At 38.1% G+C, this 25,157-nt stretch overlaps 1 protein-coding gene and 1 long non-coding RNA gene across 2 annotated transcripts; one reads left to right on the top strand and one right to left on the bottom strand.

The window, feature by feature from the left end:
• Positions 1 to 17,862: 17,862 nt before the first annotated feature.
• Positions 17,863 to 18,216, bottom strand: LOC138891157 (uncharacterized). The gene is made up of 3 exons (XR_011407477.1): positions 18,191 to 18,216; positions 17,972 to 18,103; positions 17,863 to 17,884 (listed from the first exon to the last, which is right to left on the bottom strand). It is a non-coding gene; the product is annotated as an uncharacterized lncRNA (long non-coding RNA).
• Positions 18,217 to 22,814: 4,598 nt separating this feature from the next.
• Positions 22,815 to 24,828, top strand: LOC104212839 (uncharacterized). The gene is made up of 3 exons (XM_070146603.1): positions 22,815 to 23,745; positions 23,845 to 23,906; positions 24,235 to 24,828. The coding sequence occupies exons 1-3, from the start codon at positions 22,815 to 22,817 to the stop codon at positions 24,826 to 24,828; spliced, it is 1,587 nt and encodes a 528-aa protein (XP_070002704.1).
• Positions 24,829 to 25,157: the final 329 nt, after the last annotated feature.

The raw sequence follows: 25,157 nt of genomic DNA, 5'->3' as shown, positions 1-25,157 counted from the left end.
AACCTTTTTCAAGCAAGTCTTGAAACTACTCCTTCAACTCTTTCAACTCAGGCGGGGCCATGCAATACGGGGAATAACAATGGGCTGAGTGCCCGGAGCCAAATCAATGCAGAAGTAAATATCCCTGTCAGGTAGCATACCCAGCAGGTTTGAAGAAAACACCTCAGGGAACTCACGAACAACCAGCACAGAATCAATAGAAGGAACCTCGGCACTAGAATCACGAACATATGCCAAATAGGCCAAACACCCCTTCTCGACCATATGTTGAGCCTTTACATAAGAGATGACACTACGGGTAGAATGACCAGGAGTCCCTCTCTACTCCAAATGAGGTAAACCCGGCAAGGCTAAGTCACAGTCTTGGCATGACAGTCCAAGATAGCGTGGTAAGGTAATAACCAGTCCATCCCCAATATGACATCGAAATCAACCATGTCCAGTAGTAATAAGTCTACTTGGGTCTTAAGAACCCCAATCACAACTACACAAGAGCGATGAATACGATCTACTATAATAGAATCACCCACCGGTGTAGACACATAAACAGGAGCACTCAAGGAATCACTAGGCATGACTAGATACGGTGCAAAATAAGATGACACATAGGAGTATGTAGACCCTGGATCAAATAGGACTGAAGCATTTCTACTACAAACCAGAACAGTACCATTAATAACTACATCGGAAGCCTCAGCCTCAGGCCTGGCTGGAAGAGCATAACATTGGGACTGGGCCCCACCACCTTGGACTACATCTCTGGGATGGCCTGCAGCTGGCTGGCCTCCACCTCCAGCGGTCTAAGCTCCACCTCTAGCTCCTCTACCCCTACCCCTGGCTGGTTGGGCAGGCTGTGGAACACTCGGTGCCTGAACCATGGCACGGGAACTCGGATGCTGAGAGTTGCTCGATGCTCGAGGACAATATCTAGCAATGTGCCTCATGTAGCCACAAGTAAAACAAACCCTTGACTGTTGGTGCTGACGACCCTGAAAACTATGAAGCGGCGGTGCACTGATAAGAGCTTGGGGTGTACTGTAGGACTACTAATTAGAATACTGCATATGAGAACCACGGCCACCTGAAGCACCGTGAGAAACCTGAAGTGCTGACTAAAAAGGCCTAAGAGGATGGCCTCTACCATATGAATCCCTACCTCCAAATGAGGTGCCACTGAATCTGCCTGAATGAAGAGGCCTCTTGTCGGACCCCTGACCACCTCCCTGCGACAGAACCATCTCCACTCTCCTGGCCACATTAGTCGCCTCCTGAAAAGAAATTGCACTCCCTGTCTCCCTAGCCTTCTGAAGTTGAATTGGCTGAATAACTCCCTCAATGAACCTCCTCACCCCACTTTCTCTCGGTGGGAAGTATGATAAGAGCATGTCGAGCCAAGTCGATGAATCTGGTCTCATACTGAGTAGCAGTCATAGAACCCTGCTGGAGACACTCAAACTGCCTTTGGTAGATCTGTCGCTGAGTGATAGGGAGAAACTTCTCCAGAAATAGCTGAGCAAACTACTCCTAAGTCAAAGATGGTGATCCAACTGATCTAGCCAAACAATAATCTCTCCACCAAGTCTTGGTAGATCCAGACAAGCGGAAAGTAGCAAAGTTGACCCCATTGGTCTCCACTATCCCCATGTTCCTAAGAACCTCATGACAACTACCTAGATAATCCTGGGGATCCTCAGAAGAATGCACCGCTGAAAGTGGTAGTAAAGAGCTTGGTGAACCTGTCCAATCTCCACAAATCATCGGTAGACATAGCTGCTCCATCACCGGTCTGATCTACCACACCCGGTTGAACTACTCCGACTGGCTGAGCGGCTGGAGTTTGGAACTGGAGAGCCATCTTCTCCGGAGTGAGAGTAGCTGGAGTCTGGGTTCCTCCTCCAGCCTGAGAGACGGCTGGTGCTATAGGAAGCAAGCCTTCCCGGGTGGCACTCTCCATAAGGCCCACTAGATGGACCAGAGCATCCAAGAGTATTGGGGTAGTAATAAACCCCTCTGGGACCTGAGCTGGGCCCACCGAAACTGTCTGGGCCGAAACCTCATCATCAAAGTCAACCTGAGGCTCCGCTGCCAGTGCTGCTGCTCTTGGCTGAGCTCTTCCCCTACCTCGGCCTCTAGGACGACCTCGGCCTCACCCTCTACCCCTCGTGGGAGCTGCTGCTGGGGGCTCGGGCTATTGATCGATGGATGAGGAAGTGCGTGTTCTCGCCATCTATGAAATAACAGAGTAGAAATTCAATTAGCATTGAGTAACCAAACCACGCGACAAGAAAGAATAAATGTGAAGTTTTTCCTAACGTTGTAGCCTCTATAGGATAAATACAGACGTCTCTGTATCGATCCCTCATACACTACTAAGCTTGTCTATGAACTGTGAGACCCATGTAACCTAGAGCTATGATACCAACATGTCACAACCCAGATTTCTCGCTCGCGGGAGTCATGATGGCGCCTACTAATGTGAGCTAAGCAAACCGATTGTTTGAACGAATTACCTTTTTACCCATTTTATATCATTTAATAGTTATGAAGCAATAACATGTAGCAGAGGAATTTGCAATAAGCGGAAGTAAAATAATAAACTATCTGAATATATATATCCAATACAACTGTTTGAGCATCGACTACCTAGAACCGGTGTCACAGTTTCACAAACGGTCTAAGAATACTACATACAAAGTTTGAAAGATAAAAGGTACACTGTTTCTAAAATAAGTAATTGAAACAAGATAAAGGAGTAGAGGGAGATGCCATGGCCTGTGGACGCATGCAGGACTACCTTGGATCTCCGTGTCGACTGAAGGTAGCCACCCAAGCTACGGTCCAAAAGTTGTTGCTCCGGTATCGGTATCTGCACACAGTGCAGAGTGTACTATCAGCACAATCGACCCCATGTGCTAGTAAGTGCCTAGCCTAATCTCGGTGAAGTATTGATGAGGCTAGGACCAGACTACCAAATAAACCTGTGCAGTTAAATCATATACAACGGAAATAGAAGCAGATAATTGCAATTAAAATTGGGCAGGGGAAACATGATGCGGGGAGTAACAGGTAACAATAGAACGACAATAGAGAAACATAAGAAATGCCATAAATCAATCACCAGCAAAAATAAAGAAATAGAAGAAACAGGTACACACGTAATATCGTTGCAGGCGTGCAACCCGATCCCATTTAATATGATACCGTTGCAGGCGTGCAACCCGCTCCCATTTCACATATTACCATTGCAGGCGTGCAACCCGCTCCCATTTCACATATTACCGTTGTAGGCATGCAACCCGCTCCCATTTCACATATTACCATTGCAGGCGTGTAACCCGCTCCCATTTCACATATTACCGTTGCAGGCGTGCAACCCGCTCCCATTTCTTTTATCAACATCAATCATAAAAGGGTTCCGGCAAGGGAACAATAATATCAAAATGAACATCTCGGCAAGGGAACAATAATATGACAATAACATCCCGTCAAGGGAACAATAATATGACAATAACATCCCGGCAAGGGAACAATACTGATAATACATCCCGGCAAGGGAACAATAATGATAATAATATCCCGGCAAGGGAACAATAATGATAATAACATCCTGGCGAGGGAACAATAATGATAATAACATCCCAGCAAGGGAACAATTATGATAATCCTCATATGAAGCGCAATAAACCACAACGGAGTCATAACAACTACAATACAAGACTCACGGGCATGCCTGACACCGACGTATAGATACTCGTCACCATGCCTATACGTCGTACTCCACAATTAACACGCAGAAAATAAGACACGACTCTTAATCCCGCAAGTTAAGGTTAGACCAAACACTTACCTCGAACTTCCACGGCCAACTCAAGCCTCAAACGCCGCTTTTCCTTTTGAATTTGGCTCTAAATCAATTGTATCTAGACTTAATCGACTTAATAACATTAATAAACGCTATACAATCCAATTCTAGTGCTTAATTATAGATTTCCTATAATTCTTCCCAAAAAATCAAATCTCGAGCTCGATTGGTCAAAACACGAGGTTCAAACCAAAATCCGATCACCCATTCACGCACGATCCCGAATATGTAATTAGTTCCAAAACCCGACCCCAAAACGAGGTCTAAATTCCAATTATGTAAAAAGCCCTAACTCTACCCAAATACCTAATTTTCTACCCGTAATAACATGATTTAGGCCTAGAAATCTAATGGGTGTTAATGAAAATTGAAGAAAATGAGTCTAAGATTGCATACCTATGGATTTGTGGTGAAGTTCTCTTTCAAATATCGCCCAATTTGGAGTTTGGAAGAAAAAGTTATGAAATTTGGGTTAAATCCCATATGTTATGTTACTGTTTAAAAATCACTGGGCAGTTTCATCGCGTTTGCGATAGGCCTGTCGCGTTCGCGATAGGTCAGGCCCAATTATCCATCGCATTCGCGATACAAGGCTCGCGTTCGTGAAGCTTCAGCTCCCGGAACCTTCGCGTTCGCGGTCGTGTGGACGAGCTTGCATAAATTAAAATCCCTCTCCCCTTGCCCAGGCCCAAAAGCATTCGCGTTCGCGATAACAGGCCCGCATTCGCGAAGGGAAACACCCCCAAAGCTTCGTGTTCGCTTCCTGTGTCTCGCGTTCGCGTAGAAGGAAGTTTCCTTCAGCTTGACTTACCATTCGCGTTCGCGAGAGTCCTTCCGCGAACGCGAAGAACAACACACCAGAACACCAGAAAATTGAAAACCTGCAAATTTTCTAAGTTCAAAACCTTCTAAAACTCATCCGAAATTCACCCGAGCCCTCGGGGCTCCAAACCAAACATGCATACTAACTCAAAAACATCATATGAACTTATCCGTGCGATCAAATTGCCAAAATAACCGCTTAAACAATGAATTTAACGTAGAAATCTAAGAAAAATCTCAAAACTTTCAAAGTATCAATTTTCACAATTACGGGTCCAAATCACCTCAAACGACTTCCGTTTCTTACCAAATTTTATAGACTCATCTTAAATCACATATAAAATATGTACAAGGCTCCAGAACTGAAATACGGGCCTGATACCATCATGTTTTAAACAAGTGTCATTTCCAAAAACTCATAAATATTCTAGAAAATAATTTTCTTTAAAAATTCATTTCTCGGGCTTGGGACCTCGGAATTCGATTCCGGGCATACGCCCAAGTTCCATATTTTCCTACGGACCCTCAGGACCGTCAAATTACGGGTCCGGATCCGTTTACCCAAAATATTAACCGAAGTCAACTTAAATTCATTTTAAAGTCAAAATTCATCATTTTCACAGATTTCCACATAATAGCTTTCCAGCTACGCGTCCGGACTGCGCACGCAAATAAAGGCGATGCTGAAAGAGGTTTTTAAGGTCTCGGAACACAAAATTTATTTTCTAAACAAGTGATGACCTTTTGGGTCATCACACTTTATCCTTTAGGGACTTTAATTTTAATAGGAGCATTTGCAGCTGAAATATGATATTTAATTTTGGATCAGCAAATTCTTCTGGCATTTGACTTGAATTATCTTCTAAGTGAGGATCATATTAATTATAATTCGATTCATATAGCATATTTTTCAGCTATTTATTCCATTTCCCAAATGTTAGAAAAACTAACATATATCCCCAATCTTCTTTGGAAAATATATCTTTATATATTGTGGTAGAGAAATTAATCATATACCACGCATCAAAAGATAGTAAAAATATTTGGTTTCTGATCCTAAACCAATCGTAAGAGGAGGACTTATCATATATTATTGGTCTGATGCGTACAAGTGCTGTTATATGCAATTTAGAAAATCTTAAACCAACACATGAAGTTTTGTTCTCATAAGCAATGGTTTAGCCATTAATAGGAGGTATTCAATGCTAAACCAACTTGGATGTAAACCAGCATTATCAATATGAACTGTCTTGATTTCATAATTTGAAAATTATGCTCTTAACTGAAAAAAGCAATTCCAAATTCCAAACTGCAGGTTGACAATAATCACACATGTAACCATCTCATATATGCATCTATAAGTGGTTCACATGATAGGTGAATGAGCCCATATTCACTTTTTATATATTTCAGAATCAGGGGGCTTAGTCCCAACTTTAGTTGGTATAACCAACTTATTATGAGAAGAAGCAACATAGGAGAATTCTTGCAGAATCTTCGAGTTCTTCGGTATATGCTTATCTGAATTCTCAAATAGCTCATTTAAAAATGACAAATCAAAACTTCAAGTTTATTATGGCATGTGCTATGCTCTTAGCAAACTTCTGGTTTACTATGGCATAAACTTTGTATTAGTAAACTTCTGGTTTACTGTGATACATGATGTAGTACAAATTGAAGAATAAGGCGGGTAACTTATTATATACATAATATTTTACTCCATTTGATTGTGGAAACATGGAGATTTTCAATCTTCCAATCATTTGTAGTCTCAATATTATAGTCATAATGTATTAGTAAACTTCGGGTTTACTACAACATATGTTTTGACTATAATCATATAATATGAATGACATATTTGTATATAAGCCCTTCGAGAGCCTTCATTTATTATCCACAATCTAATATTTATCGGACACTACTGGTGTCATGTGTCTTCTAGACAAACAGTTAGCTCTTCAGGAGTTTTTGATATATTTTGTACTATCAAATATTGCTCAGACATTTTTGGTATCATGAGAGAAAATCATAATCAAATGAACAATATCAAGACAATTCTTAATTTATAAATGTAAGAAAATTAAGAATTTCAGTATTTTTACCACCAACTTTGTGACAAATGTCTCCTTCAGGGAGAAACGCCATTAACATCTGAATATTTTATATCAAAGCGGCAATCACATAGTCATTATATCCTTCAGAGAAAGATACATGAGTTATTATTTCCTTCGAGGAACTCAATAACTAGCCACGATATATTAATGTGGTTGTAGTAGAAAGCATTCTACAAGAATGCTTTTGCCTTAGAATGATACTTAATAAAATTGTCCAAGATATTTTACGTACAACAGGTACGTGCGGAATGATCTTTATGCCACAAAAATAATATTTATATCATTTGTTATTCTACCTCTTCAGGAGGTGAGTTGTGGTATTTCTTCATTCACTCCAAGGAATGAAAATATGCTTCAAAAATAACTTTGAATAGCTCATTATTTTGTTTAAGTACAGAAAGACACAGTTTCATAATATTTTCCTTCTTTAGGAGAAAATTTCAATTTTTTTACTACTTCATGAGCAAATTTAAAATATGAAATATTGAGTTTATATTCTCTCAATCATATTACCTCTTCTGGAGGTGAATTGTAATATATTCACATCAAAAGCGCGTTCATATTTACGAGCTTTATTAATTCACTTCAGGGAATGAATTAATATTTATCAAAGTTCTCATCCTTCGGGGAATGGAACATAATTATCTGAACGTGCATAATCATATCAAATTGTGATGCTTCGAACCTCTTTTACGATATTTGCTACATCAGGATCAAATCGAGGTATGCATATAATATAGAGAATTTTCTCTTACTTATCTTCAGTTGTAACCATAACAAGCCTAAATTCTCACTTCTGGTGGTCATCGGCACATATCACTTCTGATGGTTAACAAAATTTAGTTACAATGAAATATATAAAGCACAATCACTACTGGTGGTGGTATATTTTTTGCAAATTCTACCGGAGTTTAAGTGGACCTTTTATTATTATCCACATGACAATTCAAATACGCTTCATTAGACAAGTAATGATATAATATTAAAGGACATGGCTGCCAAAGCGTAAATGAAACCTGAAACATTAGTTAGAGAAGTAAATAGTGATGGCTATATATATATTGGTGCTATAGTCCTTGAACAGGTACCATCCTTCTTAATCATTAGCCATATGTATTGATTGCAGCTCTATCTCAAGATGCAATATTGCTCACATGGATAAAACAAAATTGTTAGAGCATCATAACGTTTGTAGTTAATAATAGTTGCCTATACAGAAAATACTTAACATGCGAAAGCAAGATAAGAAACAAACCTTGTTCAAAGTTATGAGAGTTCTAGGTACATCTACCTAAGGCAGCTTTGGCTTCCATCATCTTTTGCTCCAAATTATCTCAAGTTAGAGATAACTATACCTTCCAACATAGAGACTCGTGCTGATAACGTGTTATAAAATAAAAATTGTAAAGTAAATAAACTAAAGAGAAGTAGAGAGAGAGGTTGATATATTATTCAACTCCAAACTGATGTATATAATAAACTGAAAACTCCTCTATTTATAGAAGAAAGGAAGTAACTGCGAGGTTTTTCAAGAAGCAGCTGCAAGGCTTTTCTTGAGTTGCTTGTAAGCTGTCTACATGAGCTGCTCGCGACATGCCTGTTTAATAAGAAGTTGCTGCAAATTATTTCATTGAGTTGCTTGCAACCTACCTGCATCAACCGTTTGTAGATAAACTTCAACAGAGTACTAAATGGATAATCTTCTTCAGGAAGATTATCTATAGCGGAGTAATAAATGAACATCCACAAAATAATAGTTTCATAACAAACAATACTATTAACTGGATAAGTTCAATATAAATAATTAAAATAAAAAAATTAAAACCAACAAATAAATGCATGTGAAAATTGAAACTTGCAATCAGTGGTAGCATTAATAAGAAAACGAATAAAAGATCAAAGGTGCTCTGAATTATACCATATTAATAATCTTCTCCAAAAGCTTGATCTTCCTCAAATTAGTAGAGAGCAAAAACAGAAAATCTTTATCATCGAACTGTCAAATACTGTTAACGCATCGACACAACTTAACAAAAAATACTGCTCATAAAGAAAACCGCAACAAATCAGTTAAGAACACATGTGTATTGGGAAAAAACTGAATTTATATTAAAGATGATGTGGCATGACACGTGGATTAGTTGAATGGTCAAAGAACAGCAATTGACTAAGAGGCACGGATGGAAACAGCCACGGGAAGAAGAATTTAAATAGGCACGAGACGACGTATAGATACGAGTCTCGTACCAATTTAAATTATTTACAGCCAACAGATTAGAAGGCATTGAAAGCAAGGATCAGATGACAGAAAGGAGTCCAAATTCATTATTAAATATTTGATACGTTATAAAGTTGGTATTTAATAGGAATAATTGTATAACGGCTTATTTAATGGCATTTATTACTCATGATTATATCATTAAAGCTGGGGCTTTATTTCTTTACCTAGAATGATCTATAAAAGGAAGAAGTATCATCATTTATAAGGACACGGAATACTATTGAGAATTCATTGAAATACTTATCTATTTACTTTTTACCATTGTTCTCAAAAGTATTTTATTTTTGTCTCCTGATTATCAGTAACCCGAATTTCTTTTTTAGCTTTGACCAAGGACTCAGATTTTTGGTTAAACAAATTGGTTCCGTTACCGGGAATCTGATAATCTTTCCTTTTAAGCTATATCTTATCTATTGTCGTCACCATGTCAAACAATAACGCCGACAACAACAGTAACAACACATTGGGAAACCATGAGAATCAAATACATCAAAATCAAGATATCGTGGTTCCCTCTCCTTTAAATTCACCACGTCAATCTCGTGAAGGCACTCCTGTTACTGAATCCCGTGCTGATCAACAAGAGCAATCTGAACATTTTGAAGGAGTTACAACTGAAGCTTTGCAAAAGCTAATCGATGCACAAGTCGGCAAAGCTCTTCAGGCACTTGTTAGTCGATTGCCTGCTGCGCCACCTACACCAACTCCTAATAATAATACATTGGAGAACCCCCGTTCTGGTCTTGATAATTCTGGAAACGGAGAAACCCCCAATGAACCACAAGAAGGGGGACCAGGTAATTTAAATAATTCATATTTGCAAAATTTAGTACTAACCTTGCAGAAACAGCTGAAGGAACAAAATGAGCGTATAGAACAAATTCCTGGAGTTCCACCTGTAATAAAAGGAGTAGACATGGACAAATACTCACAACAACCATGGAAGCCTAGTGCTGCTCCCCTTCCAATTCCGAAAAAATTCAAAATGCCTGACATCCCGAAATATGATGGTACTACAGACCCACGTGACCACGTGACTGCATTTACAACCGGCGTGAAAGGCAACGACTTGACCAAACAAGAAATTGAATCAGTATTGGTCAAGAAATTTGGAGAAACACTCACCAAGGGTGCATTAACCTGGTATTCTCTTTTATCTGAAAATTCTATTAATTCTTTTGCTGAGCTTGCAGATTCTTTTATTAAAGCACATTCGGGAGCACAAAAAGTTGAGAAAAGGATGGAAGATATTTTCAAAATCAAACAAGGGGATTCAGAGTTGCTTAGAAACTTCGTTGATAGATTCCAACGTGAAAGAATGACTCTACCTCGTGTGCCAGACAATTGGGCTGCTATAGCTTTTGCAAGTAATTTAAATGACAAAAGTTCTGAAGCCACGAGACGACTCAAAGAAAGTCTTCGAGAATTTCCTGCAACCACATGGAATGATGTTTACAACAGGTATAGCACGAAGCTGCGAATCGAAGAAGATACCGTACCTAAGCTCCATCATGAAGAAAGGGGCGGTACCCGAAGGTCAGAAACCGAAAAAAGATCAGGTAAAAACAGGTACGATCCATATATGGGACCCGCAGGAAAGGACCCACGGTCGAAACAAGATAGCCAGCAATACGATCAAAAGTCAAGGAACCGGGATTCTGGCTCTTCTTCAAAGTTCAGGAATGATCGGAACAGACAAGAATCACGTGATGATGACAGGAGTTTAAAGGCACGATTCGGTGGATATAATTTTAACGTCTCTACCTCCGAGCTCGTAGCTGTTTTAAGAAGCATGGGAGATAAGGTACGGTGGCCGAAAGAGATGCGGTCAAATCCAAGTAGATGCAATCCGGATCATTGGTGCGAAATTCACAACGATCACGGGCACAAAACTTCAGAATGCAGATTCCTGCAGAGTGAAGTAGATCATTTATTGAAGCAAGGATACCTCACTGAGTTATTTAGTGAGAAAGGAAAATAAGCTTATATGAAAAACAGACAAGAACCACCACAACCTCCTTCACCCAAGAGGACAGTGAATGTCATAAGCGGGGGAGAAGATATTCATGGCATAACTTACACAGCTTCCAACAAGGTTTCTAAGGTAACGATTACACACGGGAAACGGGTGCGGCAGGTCCTTGACAATGAAAGCATTTCGTTCGATGACGCAGATACCGAAGGAGTGACAACTCCACATAATGATGCACTGGTAATATCTTTACTTGTACATGATACTAATGTAAAACGAGTTTTGATTGATCCAGGAAGTTCTGTAAATATTATATTACTAAGGGTACTGCGGGAAATGCAAGCTGAAGACAAAATGTTACCCAAGGCGCACACCTTGTCAGGCTTCGACAATTCAAGTGTAGTAACAAAAGGTGAGGTAATACTAACAACTTTTGCTATGGGTGTTGTGAAGGAAACTAAATTTCAGGTAGTTGATATGGAAATGGCCTACAATATGATCATGGGAAGACCATGGATACACGATATGGATGTTGTCCCATCAACCCTGCATCAGGTTATCAAATTCCCATCACCATAGGGAATTTGTCAAATTCGTGGGGATCAGCAGATGGCTAGAAGTGTCAACGCTGTAACAAGTACGAGCGCCGTAAATAAAGCAAAATAGCAATTACAGGAAACAGTTGAAGGTAAAAAAGATCAAACTTCAACTGAACAAGAGAAAACAGATTTGGACTCAAGGCCTGACACAATTCAAGAACCTGAAGAGAATGAAAGCATCAAAACGACGATTGAAGAGCTTGATGCAGTGATGTTATTTGATCAACAACCTGAACGGAAGGTTTATATCGGGGCTAATTTAAACACGAACATGCGAGGTATGATAATCGAATTTTTAAAAGCTAACTTAGATTGCTTTGCTTGGTCCCACGCTGATATGACAGGGATACCACCAAATGTGATGACTCACAAACTCAACGAGGACCCTTCTTTCACACCAATAAAGCAAAAGAAACGGAAACAAGGTGCTTTCAAGAACCAGGTGATTCAGGATGAAGTCCAAAAATTATTAAAAATCGGATCAATCCGTGAGGTAAAATATCCTACTTGGTTAGCTAACACGGTGGTTGTACCCAAGAAAAATGGTAAGTGGCGTGTTTGTGTAGATTATACTGATTTAAATAAAGCCTGTCCAAAAGATTCCTTTCCCTTACCACATATAGACCAACTAATTGATGCGACCGCAGGTCATGAACTTTTAAGTTTTTTAGATGCATACTCAGGATATAATCAAATCAAAATGGATCCTGGTGATGAAGAAAAAACTTCTTTCATCACAGACAGGGGGACTTATTGTTATAAAGTAATGCCCTTTGGTCTCAAAAATGCTGGGGCAACCTATCAAAGGTTGGTCACCAAAATGTTCCAAGAACATTTAGGGAAAACAATGGAGGTATATATAGACGATATGCTCGTCAAAACCCAGCAATCTCATGATCATATTTCTCATCTATCTATTACTTTTGAAATTTTGCGAAAATTTAATATGAAACTCAACCCAGAAAAATGTGCATTTGGAGTTGCATCAGGTAAGTTTTTGGGTTTTCTTGTTTCTAACCGTGGTATTGAAGTGAATCCTTCTCAGATCAAAGCAATAGAAGAAATCCCGGATATCCTTACTAATAAAAAGGAAGTACAACGATTAACGGGAAGAATTGCAGCTTTGGGGAGATTTATTTCCAAATCCTCAGAAAGGTGTTTTAAGTTTTTCTCTGCACTTAAAAAGCAAGATCATTTTGAATGGAATGAAGATTGTCAGCAAGCCCTTAGAAATTTGAAAGCTTATTTGTCAAAACCACCGTTGTTGGCAAAACCGAAGGTAGGGGAAAAACTTCTCATTTATCTGGCCGTATCTGAAGTCGCGGTAAGTGCTGTTTTAGTCCGCGAGGACCAAGGTAAAACAATCTCCTATTTATTACGTAAGTAAGTCCTTATTGGAAGCTGAGACACGATACCCACAGCTAGAAAAATTAGCATTAGCTTTGGTCATGGCATCTAGAAAGTTAAGACCTTATTTTCAATGTCATCCCATTGTTGTAGTTACTGCTTTTCCGCTTCGAAATATTTTGCATAAACACGAACTTTCAGGAAGATTAGCAAAATGGGCTATAGAACTAAGTGAATATGAAGTTATTTATCAACCCAGGACCGCTATAAAGTCTCAAGTACTAGCTGATTTCGTGGCTGATTTTAGCCAGGGGATGCATTTAGAAGCAGAAAAAGAATTATTAGTTTTTAATGGTGCGAACCCGGGGACTTGGGTTTTATACACTGACGGTTCATCTAATGTAAAAGGGGCAGGCTTAGGAATAGTCCTCGTACCACCTGCGGGTGAGACCATTAGACAGGCTATAAAATGTCATTCTATAACTAACAATGAAGCAGAGTATGAGGCTGTAATTGCAGGTTTAGAATTGGCACGAGAACTCGGCATAACACAGATTATAATCAAGAGTGATTCTCAACTCGTGGTTAATCAGATGCTGGGGACTTATACAGCCAGAGAGTCACGAATGCAAGAATACCTCGCAAAGGTACGGGAGTTAATAAAGCAATTCCAAACTTGGAAAGTAGTGCAAGTCCCAAGAGATGAGAATGTAGAGGCAGATGCTTTAGCAAACCTTGCATCCGCAGCAGACGTGGCAAACAATACAGATGCTTCAGTCATACATCTATTTCATTCCGTTCTTGAACCTGACAAAAACGAGGTAAATTTTAATCATCTAACATGGGATTGGAGAAATGAAATTGTTGCCTTTTTACAGCACGGAACCGTGCCTAATGACAAAGGAAAGGCTTACGCGCTTCGCAAAAAAGCTGCACGATATTGTTTATATCAAGGTAATCTTTATCGAAAGATGTTCGGCGGACCACTAGCAAGGTGTCTCGGTCCCTCTCAAACCGAATATGTCATGAGAGAAGTACATGAAGGACATTGTGGGAATCACGCAGGAGGACGGTCACTGGTAAGAACGTTAATTCGCACAGGATATTATTGGCCTAAGATGGAAGAAGAGGCAACCAGTTTCGTGTCCAAATGTGATAAATGTCAAAGGTACGGCAATAATATGCACAGACCAGCTGAGTTACTACATCCTGTTTTAGCCCCTTGGCCCTTTATGAAATGGGGAATGGATATCGTAGGTCCACTTCCACAAGCAAAAGGTCAGGTAAAATTTCTACTTGTACTTACAGATTATTTCACTAAATGGGTAGAAGCAGGGGCATTTAAACAGGTACGAGAAAAAGAAGTTAAAGACTTCATATGGCGAAATATAATATGCCGCTTTGGAGTACCAAAGGAGATCGTGTGTGACAATGGACCACAATTCATTGGAGCACAAGTTACAGAATTTCTTCGAAGTTGGCAGATCAAAAGAATAACATCTACGCCATATCATCCAGTGGGGAATGGACAAGCCGAATCAACTAACAAAGTTATTATCAATAACTTGAAAAAGAGGTTACAAGATTCAAAAGGTAATTGGCCTGAGGTGTTACCCGGAGTACTATGGGCTTATCGTACAACGACCAAAACGGGCACTGGAGAAACACCATTTTCGATGGTTTATGGTACGGAAGCCTTAATTCCAGTTGAAATAGGTGAGCCATGCACACGGTACGATCAGGCAACGGAGGAATCCAATAATGAGGAGATGCGGGTTAGCCTAGATTTACTTGAAGGAAGAAGAGAAGCCGCTTTGATAAGGATGGCAGCACAAAATCAAGTAATAGAACGATATTACAATAGGAAAGCACGCCTCAGATTTTTCAAAATTGGGGACTTCGTGCTTAAAAAGGTGTTCCAATCTGCAAAAGCTGCTAACTTAGGAAAGCTAAGTCCAACATGGGAAGGACCATACAAAGTCCGTGGCATTGCGGGAAAAGGAGCATACCAGTTGGAAACAATGGATGGTAAAGTTTTACCCTCACATTGGAATGTTGTCCACTTAAAAAGATATTACTTTTAAGAAAGTACCTACGGTCAGGTATCATCATGTTAAAATTTTTCTCTTGGTTTATTAATATTTTACTAACGATTTTAGATGCTAGGCAAAATATCCTAACTCGTGCCAAATGATGAGTCACAACCTGCAAGGCAAAATGGAGTATTCTTAAATTCCTAGCCCAGGGTTACAATTAATCTGATGGAAATACACACGAGTTAGGCAGTCTTCATCTATAATCGCACCGTCGAGTCCCGTATATCTTTCTGTTTCAGGAAAAGGGCCAAAGTAAAAGAAATAAACAAGTGCTCGAGGCTTCATACTTCACCGCTCAAACACTTGGGGGACTACATATTATACACAGATAGGTGCAGAGAAACAGATACGAGTATCGAACAAAAATCGGCCACAAAGAAGCAAGTGTTGAGAAAAAGTTACGAAGTCTTCAGCATTCATGAGAACAACAGAGTCATCTCTCAAACTCATAAACAAAGTCACCTCTCAAACCCTTCTTAACATGTAAAGATAGGGTCATGACTATGTACTGAAACAGGTTATGAAGAAAAACCTTGTTTATTTTATGTTATTTACAAATCTGTTACAAGAAAAACAGTTACGAGAAAAGTTGTAGATGTATTGTAATACATGTAACAGTCAAACACTTGTTAAAAGTTTATGAATGAAAACTTGCCAAAGTTGTTTCATACAAAACGTGTGTTTTCCTATTACTTTCATCGTATTTTAACACCATTATGAAGTTGAGACGTCTTCTTCATTAAGTGTCGATAAAATAAAAGGGCCCTCTTTTATAAGCCTCATGTCAATAAGTCATGAGAAGAATCATAAAGCATTTTCAAAGGATAAAAATGCTAAACTATTCTATAAGTCCTAAATAAGTAAGGAAAAGGCAAGAGTAGAACACATTGAAGTACTAACAAAACTTCTTGATATAATTAAAAAGACTAAGTAGAAACTTAGTCAATAAAAGTTTATACAAGTGCCCCATTATGATAACTGGGGACTTTCACCAAAAAATCCCTTAAAAACTAAGGGATAAAACCATCATCCAATTGAAGGGGTTAGCACATCAGAAGTTGCAACACGAACGATTTCAGCAGAGCTTGAAATGTTAGGATCAATTGAAGGGGTTGTCACGGAAGCTTCAACTTCCACAGACTGGGTTATAGAAGTTTCACCCTCTGAAGCTGGAATAGCAACATTTTCAGCTGAAGTAGGAATTGTAATCCCAATTGCTGTAGTATTCACTTCCTCATTTAAAAGTTCTTCTATTCCAGGAACTTCAAGTGCAGGAGAAAGAGTATCAGTAGACTGTTGGCTTTTCTCGATGGTATCTATGACTTTGGCCAGTTCAGACTGCAAGTCAAAACCTTCTTGAGCAGCTTCCGTCAAAGCATCACGACGAGAATTCAGGAAAGCCCAACTCACTTCTATGTTAAAATTTTCCTCTAGAAGTCCATATTCCTTTTCCCACATAGCAAGATCGTTTTTTAAAATTTGATATTCAGCTAAATAGGAATCAAGGGAAGCTTCAAGAGAAGCATGAGAACTCTTCAAGGCATGAATCTCGTCAGAAGAAGTCTTTAAGTCAGCCTGAGCTTGAGTCAAGCTTTGCACTAACTCTCCTGCATATTCTTCCTTTCTAGCCAAAAGTGCCTTCAGCTCTCTAACTTCTTCACTAGCTCTGGATAATTGTTCTGACAAAGAGCATTCCAAAAGCTCTTTGTCTCTTTTCAATTGGCTTGAAGAGGCTTTGACAGTTGCCAGTTCAGAAGTTAAACCACGGTTTTACTGCTCCAGGAGATTTTTATCTTCTTGCAACTCTTCTATGGTCCCTTGAGCATTTTCGAACTGCTCCTTCCAATTGGTTGCTTCAAGCTGGGCTCCCCTAGCTATTTCCTCAGCCTCGTGGACAGACTTTTCAGACTCACGAGCTTTTCTTTCCAGTAGGGAAATTCTTCTCATTAATTCCGTGCCAATAAGGTTAGCCTACAGAGGTAAGTCATGGAAATGAGAGATTGAAGATAATTTTAAAAAAAACTTGTTGGTAGAAATACCTTCAAAGTAGAATGAACTACGTCATTCATCAAAGTTAAGCAGCTATGGCTCTCCATCTTCTTCGTCTCGATATCTCCAATTAGAGGTTAGAGCCAAACATCGGCTCTGCCGGTCTTCCTCAAGAGGCTATGATTGGCAGGAACCTCCAAAGTAACACTTCTCATTGTCATATTTTCGCTGCTAGAACCTGTCTCTGTAGAGAGAAGAGGAGCAGTGGAAGGAATGGAGGGAAAAGATGTAGAAACCAACACCGGAGTGGAAGCAGGTGCGGTCGAAGCAGCCAAGGGAACGGATATAGGAGCGGTAGAAATTGGCAAACAAACGGAAGTTGTCAAAACTGGTAAAGAAATACTTACGGATGGCAGAGGAATGGAGGAAATAGGAACAAATGAGGAAAGATGAGCTTCATCAAAAACAGGTCCGAGCTCGCCACTCCCGAAACCACTGTCAAAAAGGTGCTGAATTGACTCATTATTATCTCTTGGTTCGGCATCCTCATCAGATTGAATCAAAACAGGCTCGGTGGCGGAGGTACGAGCAGGAGTGTTTTCAATTTCATTATCAATGATTATTCATCTCCTGGCCCTTGGCCTGGTAATTAGGGAGGTACCCTCCTCTTCCTCTTCAGAACTTTCCTTTGTAGCTTTTCTTTTAGGCAGCAAGGTTCGAGCCTTATCTAAATCCAGAGCAGCATTCGCAGACATGCGAATGGCCATAGCTACTTCAACCGTCATTCCTCTAATGCCAAATCCTGATTAAAGGATGGATATACATGATTAAAGTTGAGTAAAAAGTGTTTAACATGTAAAACAAAAAAAAAATTTAAAAGGGATGATACCATGTGTTTTGACTTTCCAGCCATGTAAAGAAGAAATTGATTTCCAAGTTCTCTGCTCCCTAGTAGCAATCTTCAAAAGTGAGTCTACCCAACCACGAAAGTTGGGAATAGGTTCCACATCTCCCATGGTTGCTACAAAAAACCAAGAAGGGACGAGGTTAAAAACAACATTCTTTTGAAATTCTCAAAAGTAGGTACGGTAAATAAAAGGAAACCTACGTTCAAAATTCCACTTCTCAGAAAAGGGAATATTTGTTTCGCCAATCAAGTCCACTGTACGGACAGCAACGTAACGGATATACCATCCACGATCTTTATCATACTCAGGATTTACCAAAACTTTTTTGCTCCTTGCAGTTAAGGTGAAAACCCCATGGCGTATTAAGTTGGGATGGTATAGATGAATGAGATGAGAAAAGGTGAAATTGACATTGGCCTTGGATGATAAATATCTCAAACAAGCCACTGTTCTCCACACCAATGGACCAATTTGGGCCAAACAAATTGTAAAGAAACGACAAAAATCGAGAATAACTGGGTCAATCGGAGGATTAAAACCTAAAGTGAAGGGGTAAGTGTAAACAGAAGAATACCCATTTCTAAAAGAGGAAATTCTTTGATTTGGGGAAGGAATTGACATTCGGAGACTATCCTTCCAGTTACAATCTCTTCTTATGGTGGGGATTGTAAGCTCGGTTACTAATGTTGGGTAAGTATCGGCTCTTTCTAAATTTTTAATTTGTTTTTGAAGAGACGTTTTGTCACTTTCAAAAGACAAATCGCCGGGAACTATATCATCAACTGAGGGTTCTTGAGAAGTATCAAGAATTTCCCTACTTTTAGAAGAAGGGGCTTTTGGGACAAAACTCCTTGAAGAAGAACCAGAGGAGCCGCCTCGCGTAGATTCTAACCCTGTTCGAAGCTTACTTCCTCCGCCTCTTCTGTGTCTAACAGGGGCATTGGGGAACTGATCTAGAATTGGAACTTTTTTACGGTTAGGGTTTGAAGAAGACATTGTTAAGAAGGAAGTATGTGCTGAAGATTTGTGAAGAAGACAAAGGAAGACAAAGTTATGTGTAAAATGGGAACCGTCAACTTTTTAAGTGTAATGATGAAAAGCCTATAATAAAGGCAGCTATCACTTCGTAAATAGTGAGAATGAAGAAGTCTCGAAAAAGGGTATGAATAGCGGAATCAATTAGAAAATGACACATGGACATAACATTAAATGGAAAAGACTGTTGAGACGTTAGTATCATGAGCATTAATTGTGGCAAAAATTCCTTTTACATGAAGATCCACTTCCCAATTATTTAATTGATAAAAAAATAGAAAGTGGGGGGACTATCTGTATTAGGAAAAAACTGAATTTATATTAAAGATGATGTGGCATGACACGTGGATTAGTTGAATGGTCAAAGAACAGCAATTGACTAAGAGGCACAGATGGAAACAGCCACGGGAAGAAGAATTTAAATAGGCACGAGACGACATATAGATACGAGTCTCGTACCAATTTAAATTATTTACAGCCAACGGATTAGAAGGCATTGAAAGCAAGGATCAGATGACAGAAAGGAGTCCAAATTCATTATTAAATATTTGATACGTTATAAAGTTGGTATTTAATAGGAATGATTGTATAACGGCTTATTTAATGTCATTTATTACTCATGATTATATCATTAAAGCTGGGGCTTTATTCCTTTACCTAGAATGATCTATAAAAGGAAGAAGTATCATCATTTGTAAGGACACGGAATACTATTGAGAATTCATTGAAATACTTATCTATTTACTTTTTACCATTGTTCTCAAAAGTATTTTATTTTTGTCTCCTGATTATCAGTAACCCGAATTTCTTTTTTAGCTTTGACCAAGGACTCAGATTTTTGGTTAAACAACATGATCACAAGTTTTAATGAGACTTAAAAAAATGAATATAAACAATAGCGGGTCGGGTCTAGCTCGGAGCGAGTCAAAAAAAAAGTGTCCTTCCTAAATAATTACCTTAGTCGAGTACTGACCTTCTAAGTAATAACTAAATATTTATGTAACTGTAAAATCTTCTCATTAAGAATATAATTAAAATTTTAAATTAAACTATTTTTAAATTTAACAAATAATTATTTTTTAGAACAAATTAAAAGGAGCTTACATTAATTGAAGTAGAAGGTATAAATGTTTCCAACAAACGAAAAATATAGATGATTCCAATAACTTCTTAGTTAACTTTTCAGGAATGATGAAAATAGGTGGTTTCCTTTTGTTTCTTTCATCTTATGTCTTTTTCTCCAATTTGGTAGTAAAAATAATATTATGGCAAAATAGATGGTGACGATTTTAATTTAGTTCATACCTTAACATTATGTTGGCCAAATTATCACTTTGATGTTTGAACTTAATAATTTAATAGTCTCGATACCTAGTCCTGATTGGCCTAAAAAATATGTTAGTAATCTCTGTTCAAAATCAGAAAATTATACAAAGAAAACGTTAGTTTAATAAACAAAGCATAAAATAATTCTGAGCCTACAAGTGGTTTATCTATTCTTAAGGAATTTAATCTCCTCATTATTGGGTAATGTTATGGATTAATTACTCCCAGAATAGAACGGAATAACTATTCTGTGACAGCGGCACTACAAATCACAGAACTTTAGCGAACTCAACAAACGGAGCAAATCACACTTGACACTTCTATTTATTTAAAAAATAATGCAACAATGTAGAAAAGAGGGGAGAAGTTTTTAGATTTTCCATGTCAGAAAATGAGGCAAAGCCTCTAAATTTATAGACAATGAAAGGATGAGATGAAGAGGTGCAATCCAAGAGGTGCCTCTTCCATTTCCCATTCACGCCCTTTAAGAAAAATCCAATAATCCTCCACATGAATGGGGATTGGCTATATGATGAAAACATGCATAAAATATTGTGTGATTCGCAAGTAAGGATTATCCACGTAGGGATAAGTAGGTTTCCCTTTGAACTTTGCGTAGTGAAATTATATCGGATATACTCAGTCAGTCGGTAGATTTGATATCTCTGAACCGTCGAGTTTTGGTGTATACCTAGACAACCGTAAGTCACATGACCAATCCTTAACCATCTTTGGTTCTCATTATTGTGTTTGTTTCAGCCATGAACACTGCCTGGTTCATAAGTGTATAGAAAACTGGCCTTACTGAATTCTCCTTGAAGCGGCTTACACTTTACATTTACATAGGTGATTCCTAAACGTGTAATCCCGTAAATAGACTATTTGATATACCATGTATCAAACTTAGAAACCATTAAAAATCCTTCATGCTTTATCCTTGGTACTGAATATTGTCTCATCACGAGAATGGACCAAAATTTTATTTCACAATATTGAACTGTTATAAATGACTTTGTTTGATCTCCTTGAACCTAGGTCTGGGATCTTCAGTCTTCTAGGTAGAGTTATTTCCACAGTAACTTGTCCTCGGTCATAGTCACATTCCCTTCGATGATCTCTCAACTACCTCTCTAGTTAGGCCTTTTATTAACGGATCTGACACGCTATCCTTTGACTTTACATAGTCAATTTTGATAATTTTACTAGAGAATAGTATTAAGTCTTTGTCGTATGTGACGTGATTTTCTGTTATACATAATGCTCCCAGCCCTTCCTATTGTTTTTTAATTGTCGTATGTCTGAATATATGCGCCACAGATTTGGGCCAAAATGGAATATCTTTCAATAAATTTCCGAGCCATTCAGCTTCTTCATTGGTCTTGTTTAAAGCTATAAACTCAGACTCCATTATAGAGCGGGTGATACATGTCTGTTTAGAAGACTTCCACGACACAGCTTCTCCACCAATGGTAATAATGTATCTACTTGTAGATTTTTGTTTCTGTTGATCCGGTGATCCAATTTGCATTATTATATCCCGCAATAACTGTAGAATAATTATTGTAATGCAATACATAGTCTTGGGTATATTACAAATACCACAAAACTCGTTTCACGATAGGTGCCATCACGATCGGGTCGATTTTAGGGTCGTGACAACTTTCTTCTCCTCTTGCTATTCCCTGTTCTCTCTTTTCCCGTTCTGCTCAGACACTTAGTGCTCAATGTTTGAATCTCTTGCCAAGATTTTTTTCTTGTTAATGCCTTGATGGTGATTCTGATTGTTTATTTCTGAAATGATAAGTTGTTGTTATTTTTAGTGCGAATTTGGGAGAGCTAGGGCTTTAAGGCCTTGAATTTTGATAGTTTATAGAATTTGTGCACATATTGTGTTTGGGAAAATGTTTGGCTGAGTCAAAGATTGAAATCCATAGGAAAAAACTATATTGTGATACTTCCTCTGAGAAGTGAGAAGCTAATGTCATATTCCATATGCATTATGTAATTTGACAAAGGAGAAAATAAAATTTTAATAGCCTATTAAATGAACAAGTGACCATCTACCCCCAGAATATATCATCTAAAAAGAAAAATTAAAGTTCCTTTCCTTTAGGTGGGGAAAGAATTCACGCCAGTGAACCTCTTTTAAGATAAAGTACAATTATTGATATTAATCTCAACATCAAGGAACTGTATATACTATTTTAACGAGGAACTGCATATACTATTTTGTATATCTATGATAACAGTTCTTTGTTTAATTTTGTAGGAATGATCCATAAGATTAAAATGGATAAATTTCTCACCAAGCCGAAAAATGATGAATCGAGTTCTAGTGCTAGTTGGTCATCCAAGAGTTCATAAATCGCTCCAGAAGTTCAAAGGGATACAAATCCTTCTCTGCTTTCAAATGTGGATAAAGTGCTTGATTTGAAATCTTTTGAACTGGATCCCAAAGAAAGAATGCCAATTTTGGATTATGGTCCTAATATTCGAGATGAAGTGAGGAGATATTATATAAACAAAGGGCCTTGTCAACCGATTGGTCATGCCTTTCCTAAAACTAAGATTGGGAGTAAAATGCGTCAACTTAGTCCCACTTGGTTTAGGGGACCATATTCTCAATGGTTGGAGTATAGCATAAAAGGAGATACGACATTTTGTTTGTGTTGTTATTTATTCAAGAATGAACTTGAAAGCCATGAAAATGTAGGGGGTGCATTTACAAAAGATGGTTTTAGGGGTTGGAACAAGGGTGTGGAAAGATTCAAAGCACATGTTGGTGAAGTAAATAATATCCATCACAAATGCTTCAATAGGATGTTAGATTTGAAAAGTCAACGTCAATCGATTCAATCTTCATTTGATAAGCAAAGTGAAAAAGTAAAAAGTGATTACCGGATGCGCTTAAATGCCTCAATTGATGTGGCAAGGTTTCTTTTAATTTCAGGATTTCCATTTCGTGGACATGATGAAAGTGAAGAATCTGAATATAAAGGTGGCTTTCCTAAACTTTTAGAATGGCACGGAGATCGACGTCCAGATGTAGGAAGAGTAATATTACGTCATGCTCTACAAAATGATATGATGATTTGTATTCAAAAGGAGATTGTGGAGGCATGTGCGAAAGAAACAACTAAAGCTATCATTGAAGATTTGGATGATTATTATTTTGCAATATTGGTTGATGAATCAAAGGACGACTCGCATAAGGAGCAAATGGTCTTAATTTTGCGATATGTCAACAAAAGTGGAATGGCGATAGAGAGATTCTTGGGTATTGTCCACGTGGGTGACACTTCTTCCTCATCATTACAAAAAGCAATTTATTTTTTTCTTTTGGATCATTCATTAAGTAGATCCAAGATACGTGGACAGGGCTATGATGGAGCTAGTAATATGCAAGGAAAAATAAGTGGTCTCAAGTTTTTAATTTTGCAAGATACTCCCTCTGCATATTGTATTCACTATTTTGCTCTTCAATTATAACTAGCACTTGTAGCTCTTTCTAAAAAGCATTCGGATGTGGATAATTTCTTTTATGTTGTTACTAATGTTTGAATACTATTGGATCTTCATTTAAGCGCATGGATTCACTTCGACAACATCAAGCAGATAAGTTGGAATAGTTGCTTAAATTTGGAGAAGCCTATACGAGGCAAGGTTTGAATCAAGAACGTGGCCTCCAACGACCGGGTGATACTCGTTGGGATCTCATTTTAAAACTCTAGACAATTTGATTTTTTAATTTCCTTCAATTGTTAATGTGCTTAAAGATATGAACCATGACTGACCATATCATCTTGATAGATTTGCAGCGGGAAATCTTTTGAACCAGATTCAAGAATTTGAATTTATTTTTATGTTGCACTTGATGTTTAAGGTGTTGTTATTTACAAATGAATTGAACAAAGCCTTACAAAAGAAAGATCAAGATATTGTTAATGCTATGGGAATGCTTGACCTTGCAAAGAAAAGATTGCAAATAGTGAGAGAAACTGAATGGAACTCTTTGTTGGATGAGGTGTGCTCATTTTGTAGTAAACATGATAGTCTAGTTCCCAAAATGGATGAAGACTATACTCTAGGAAAGTCGAAGCATAAGAGGTCCGAAGTTTTATATTTACATCACTTTCATGTGGAAGTGTTTTATACGATTATTGATTTGGAATTTCAAGAGCTTAATGATCGTTTTGATGTTGTGAATATTGACTTACTACTTGGTATGGCCAGTTTGAGTCCGGTTGATTCATTTGTTAATTTTGATAAGGACAGGATAATGAAGTTAGCAGGGTATTATCCAAGTATATTTGGTGATAACAAGCTTCGAAAACTTGATTTCCAACTTGATAGTTTCATTGTCTATGCTCAAAAGTGTGATAGTAGATTTCTTAACCTGAAGGGGATTAAGGATTTTGCTAGAGTGATGATAGAAAAAAATTGGATCTTACTTGGTCACTTATTTATTTGCTTGTGAAGTTGACTTTTCTTATACTTGTTGCTACCGCACACGTAGAAAGAGCATTCTCATCAATGAAGTACATAAAAATGATCTACGAAATAGGATGGATGATGATTTTCTAAATGATCGTTTAGTTTGCTATACAGAATGTAAGATATTTAAAACTATAAGTAATGATGCTATTCTAGACCGTTTTCAAAGTATGAAAGCTCGTCGAGGACAATTGTAAAGTGAATGATATTTTTTGTGAATATAATATTAATATAATTGAAGTAAATTTTCGATTCCCCCATTCCATTTTGGACTCTAACATTTCATTTTGCTTTAGTGCCTTAGCCAGGTTC

Source organism: Nicotiana sylvestris, chromosome 5, assembly GCF_000393655.2.
Source record: "Nicotiana sylvestris chromosome 5, ASM39365v2, whole genome shotgun sequence".
NCBI classification, from domain to species: Eukaryota; Viridiplantae; Streptophyta; class Magnoliopsida; order Solanales; family Solanaceae; genus Nicotiana; species Nicotiana sylvestris.
Note: the sequence above shows the minus strand (reverse complement) of the source record. Positions and strands in the feature narration are given on the sequence as shown.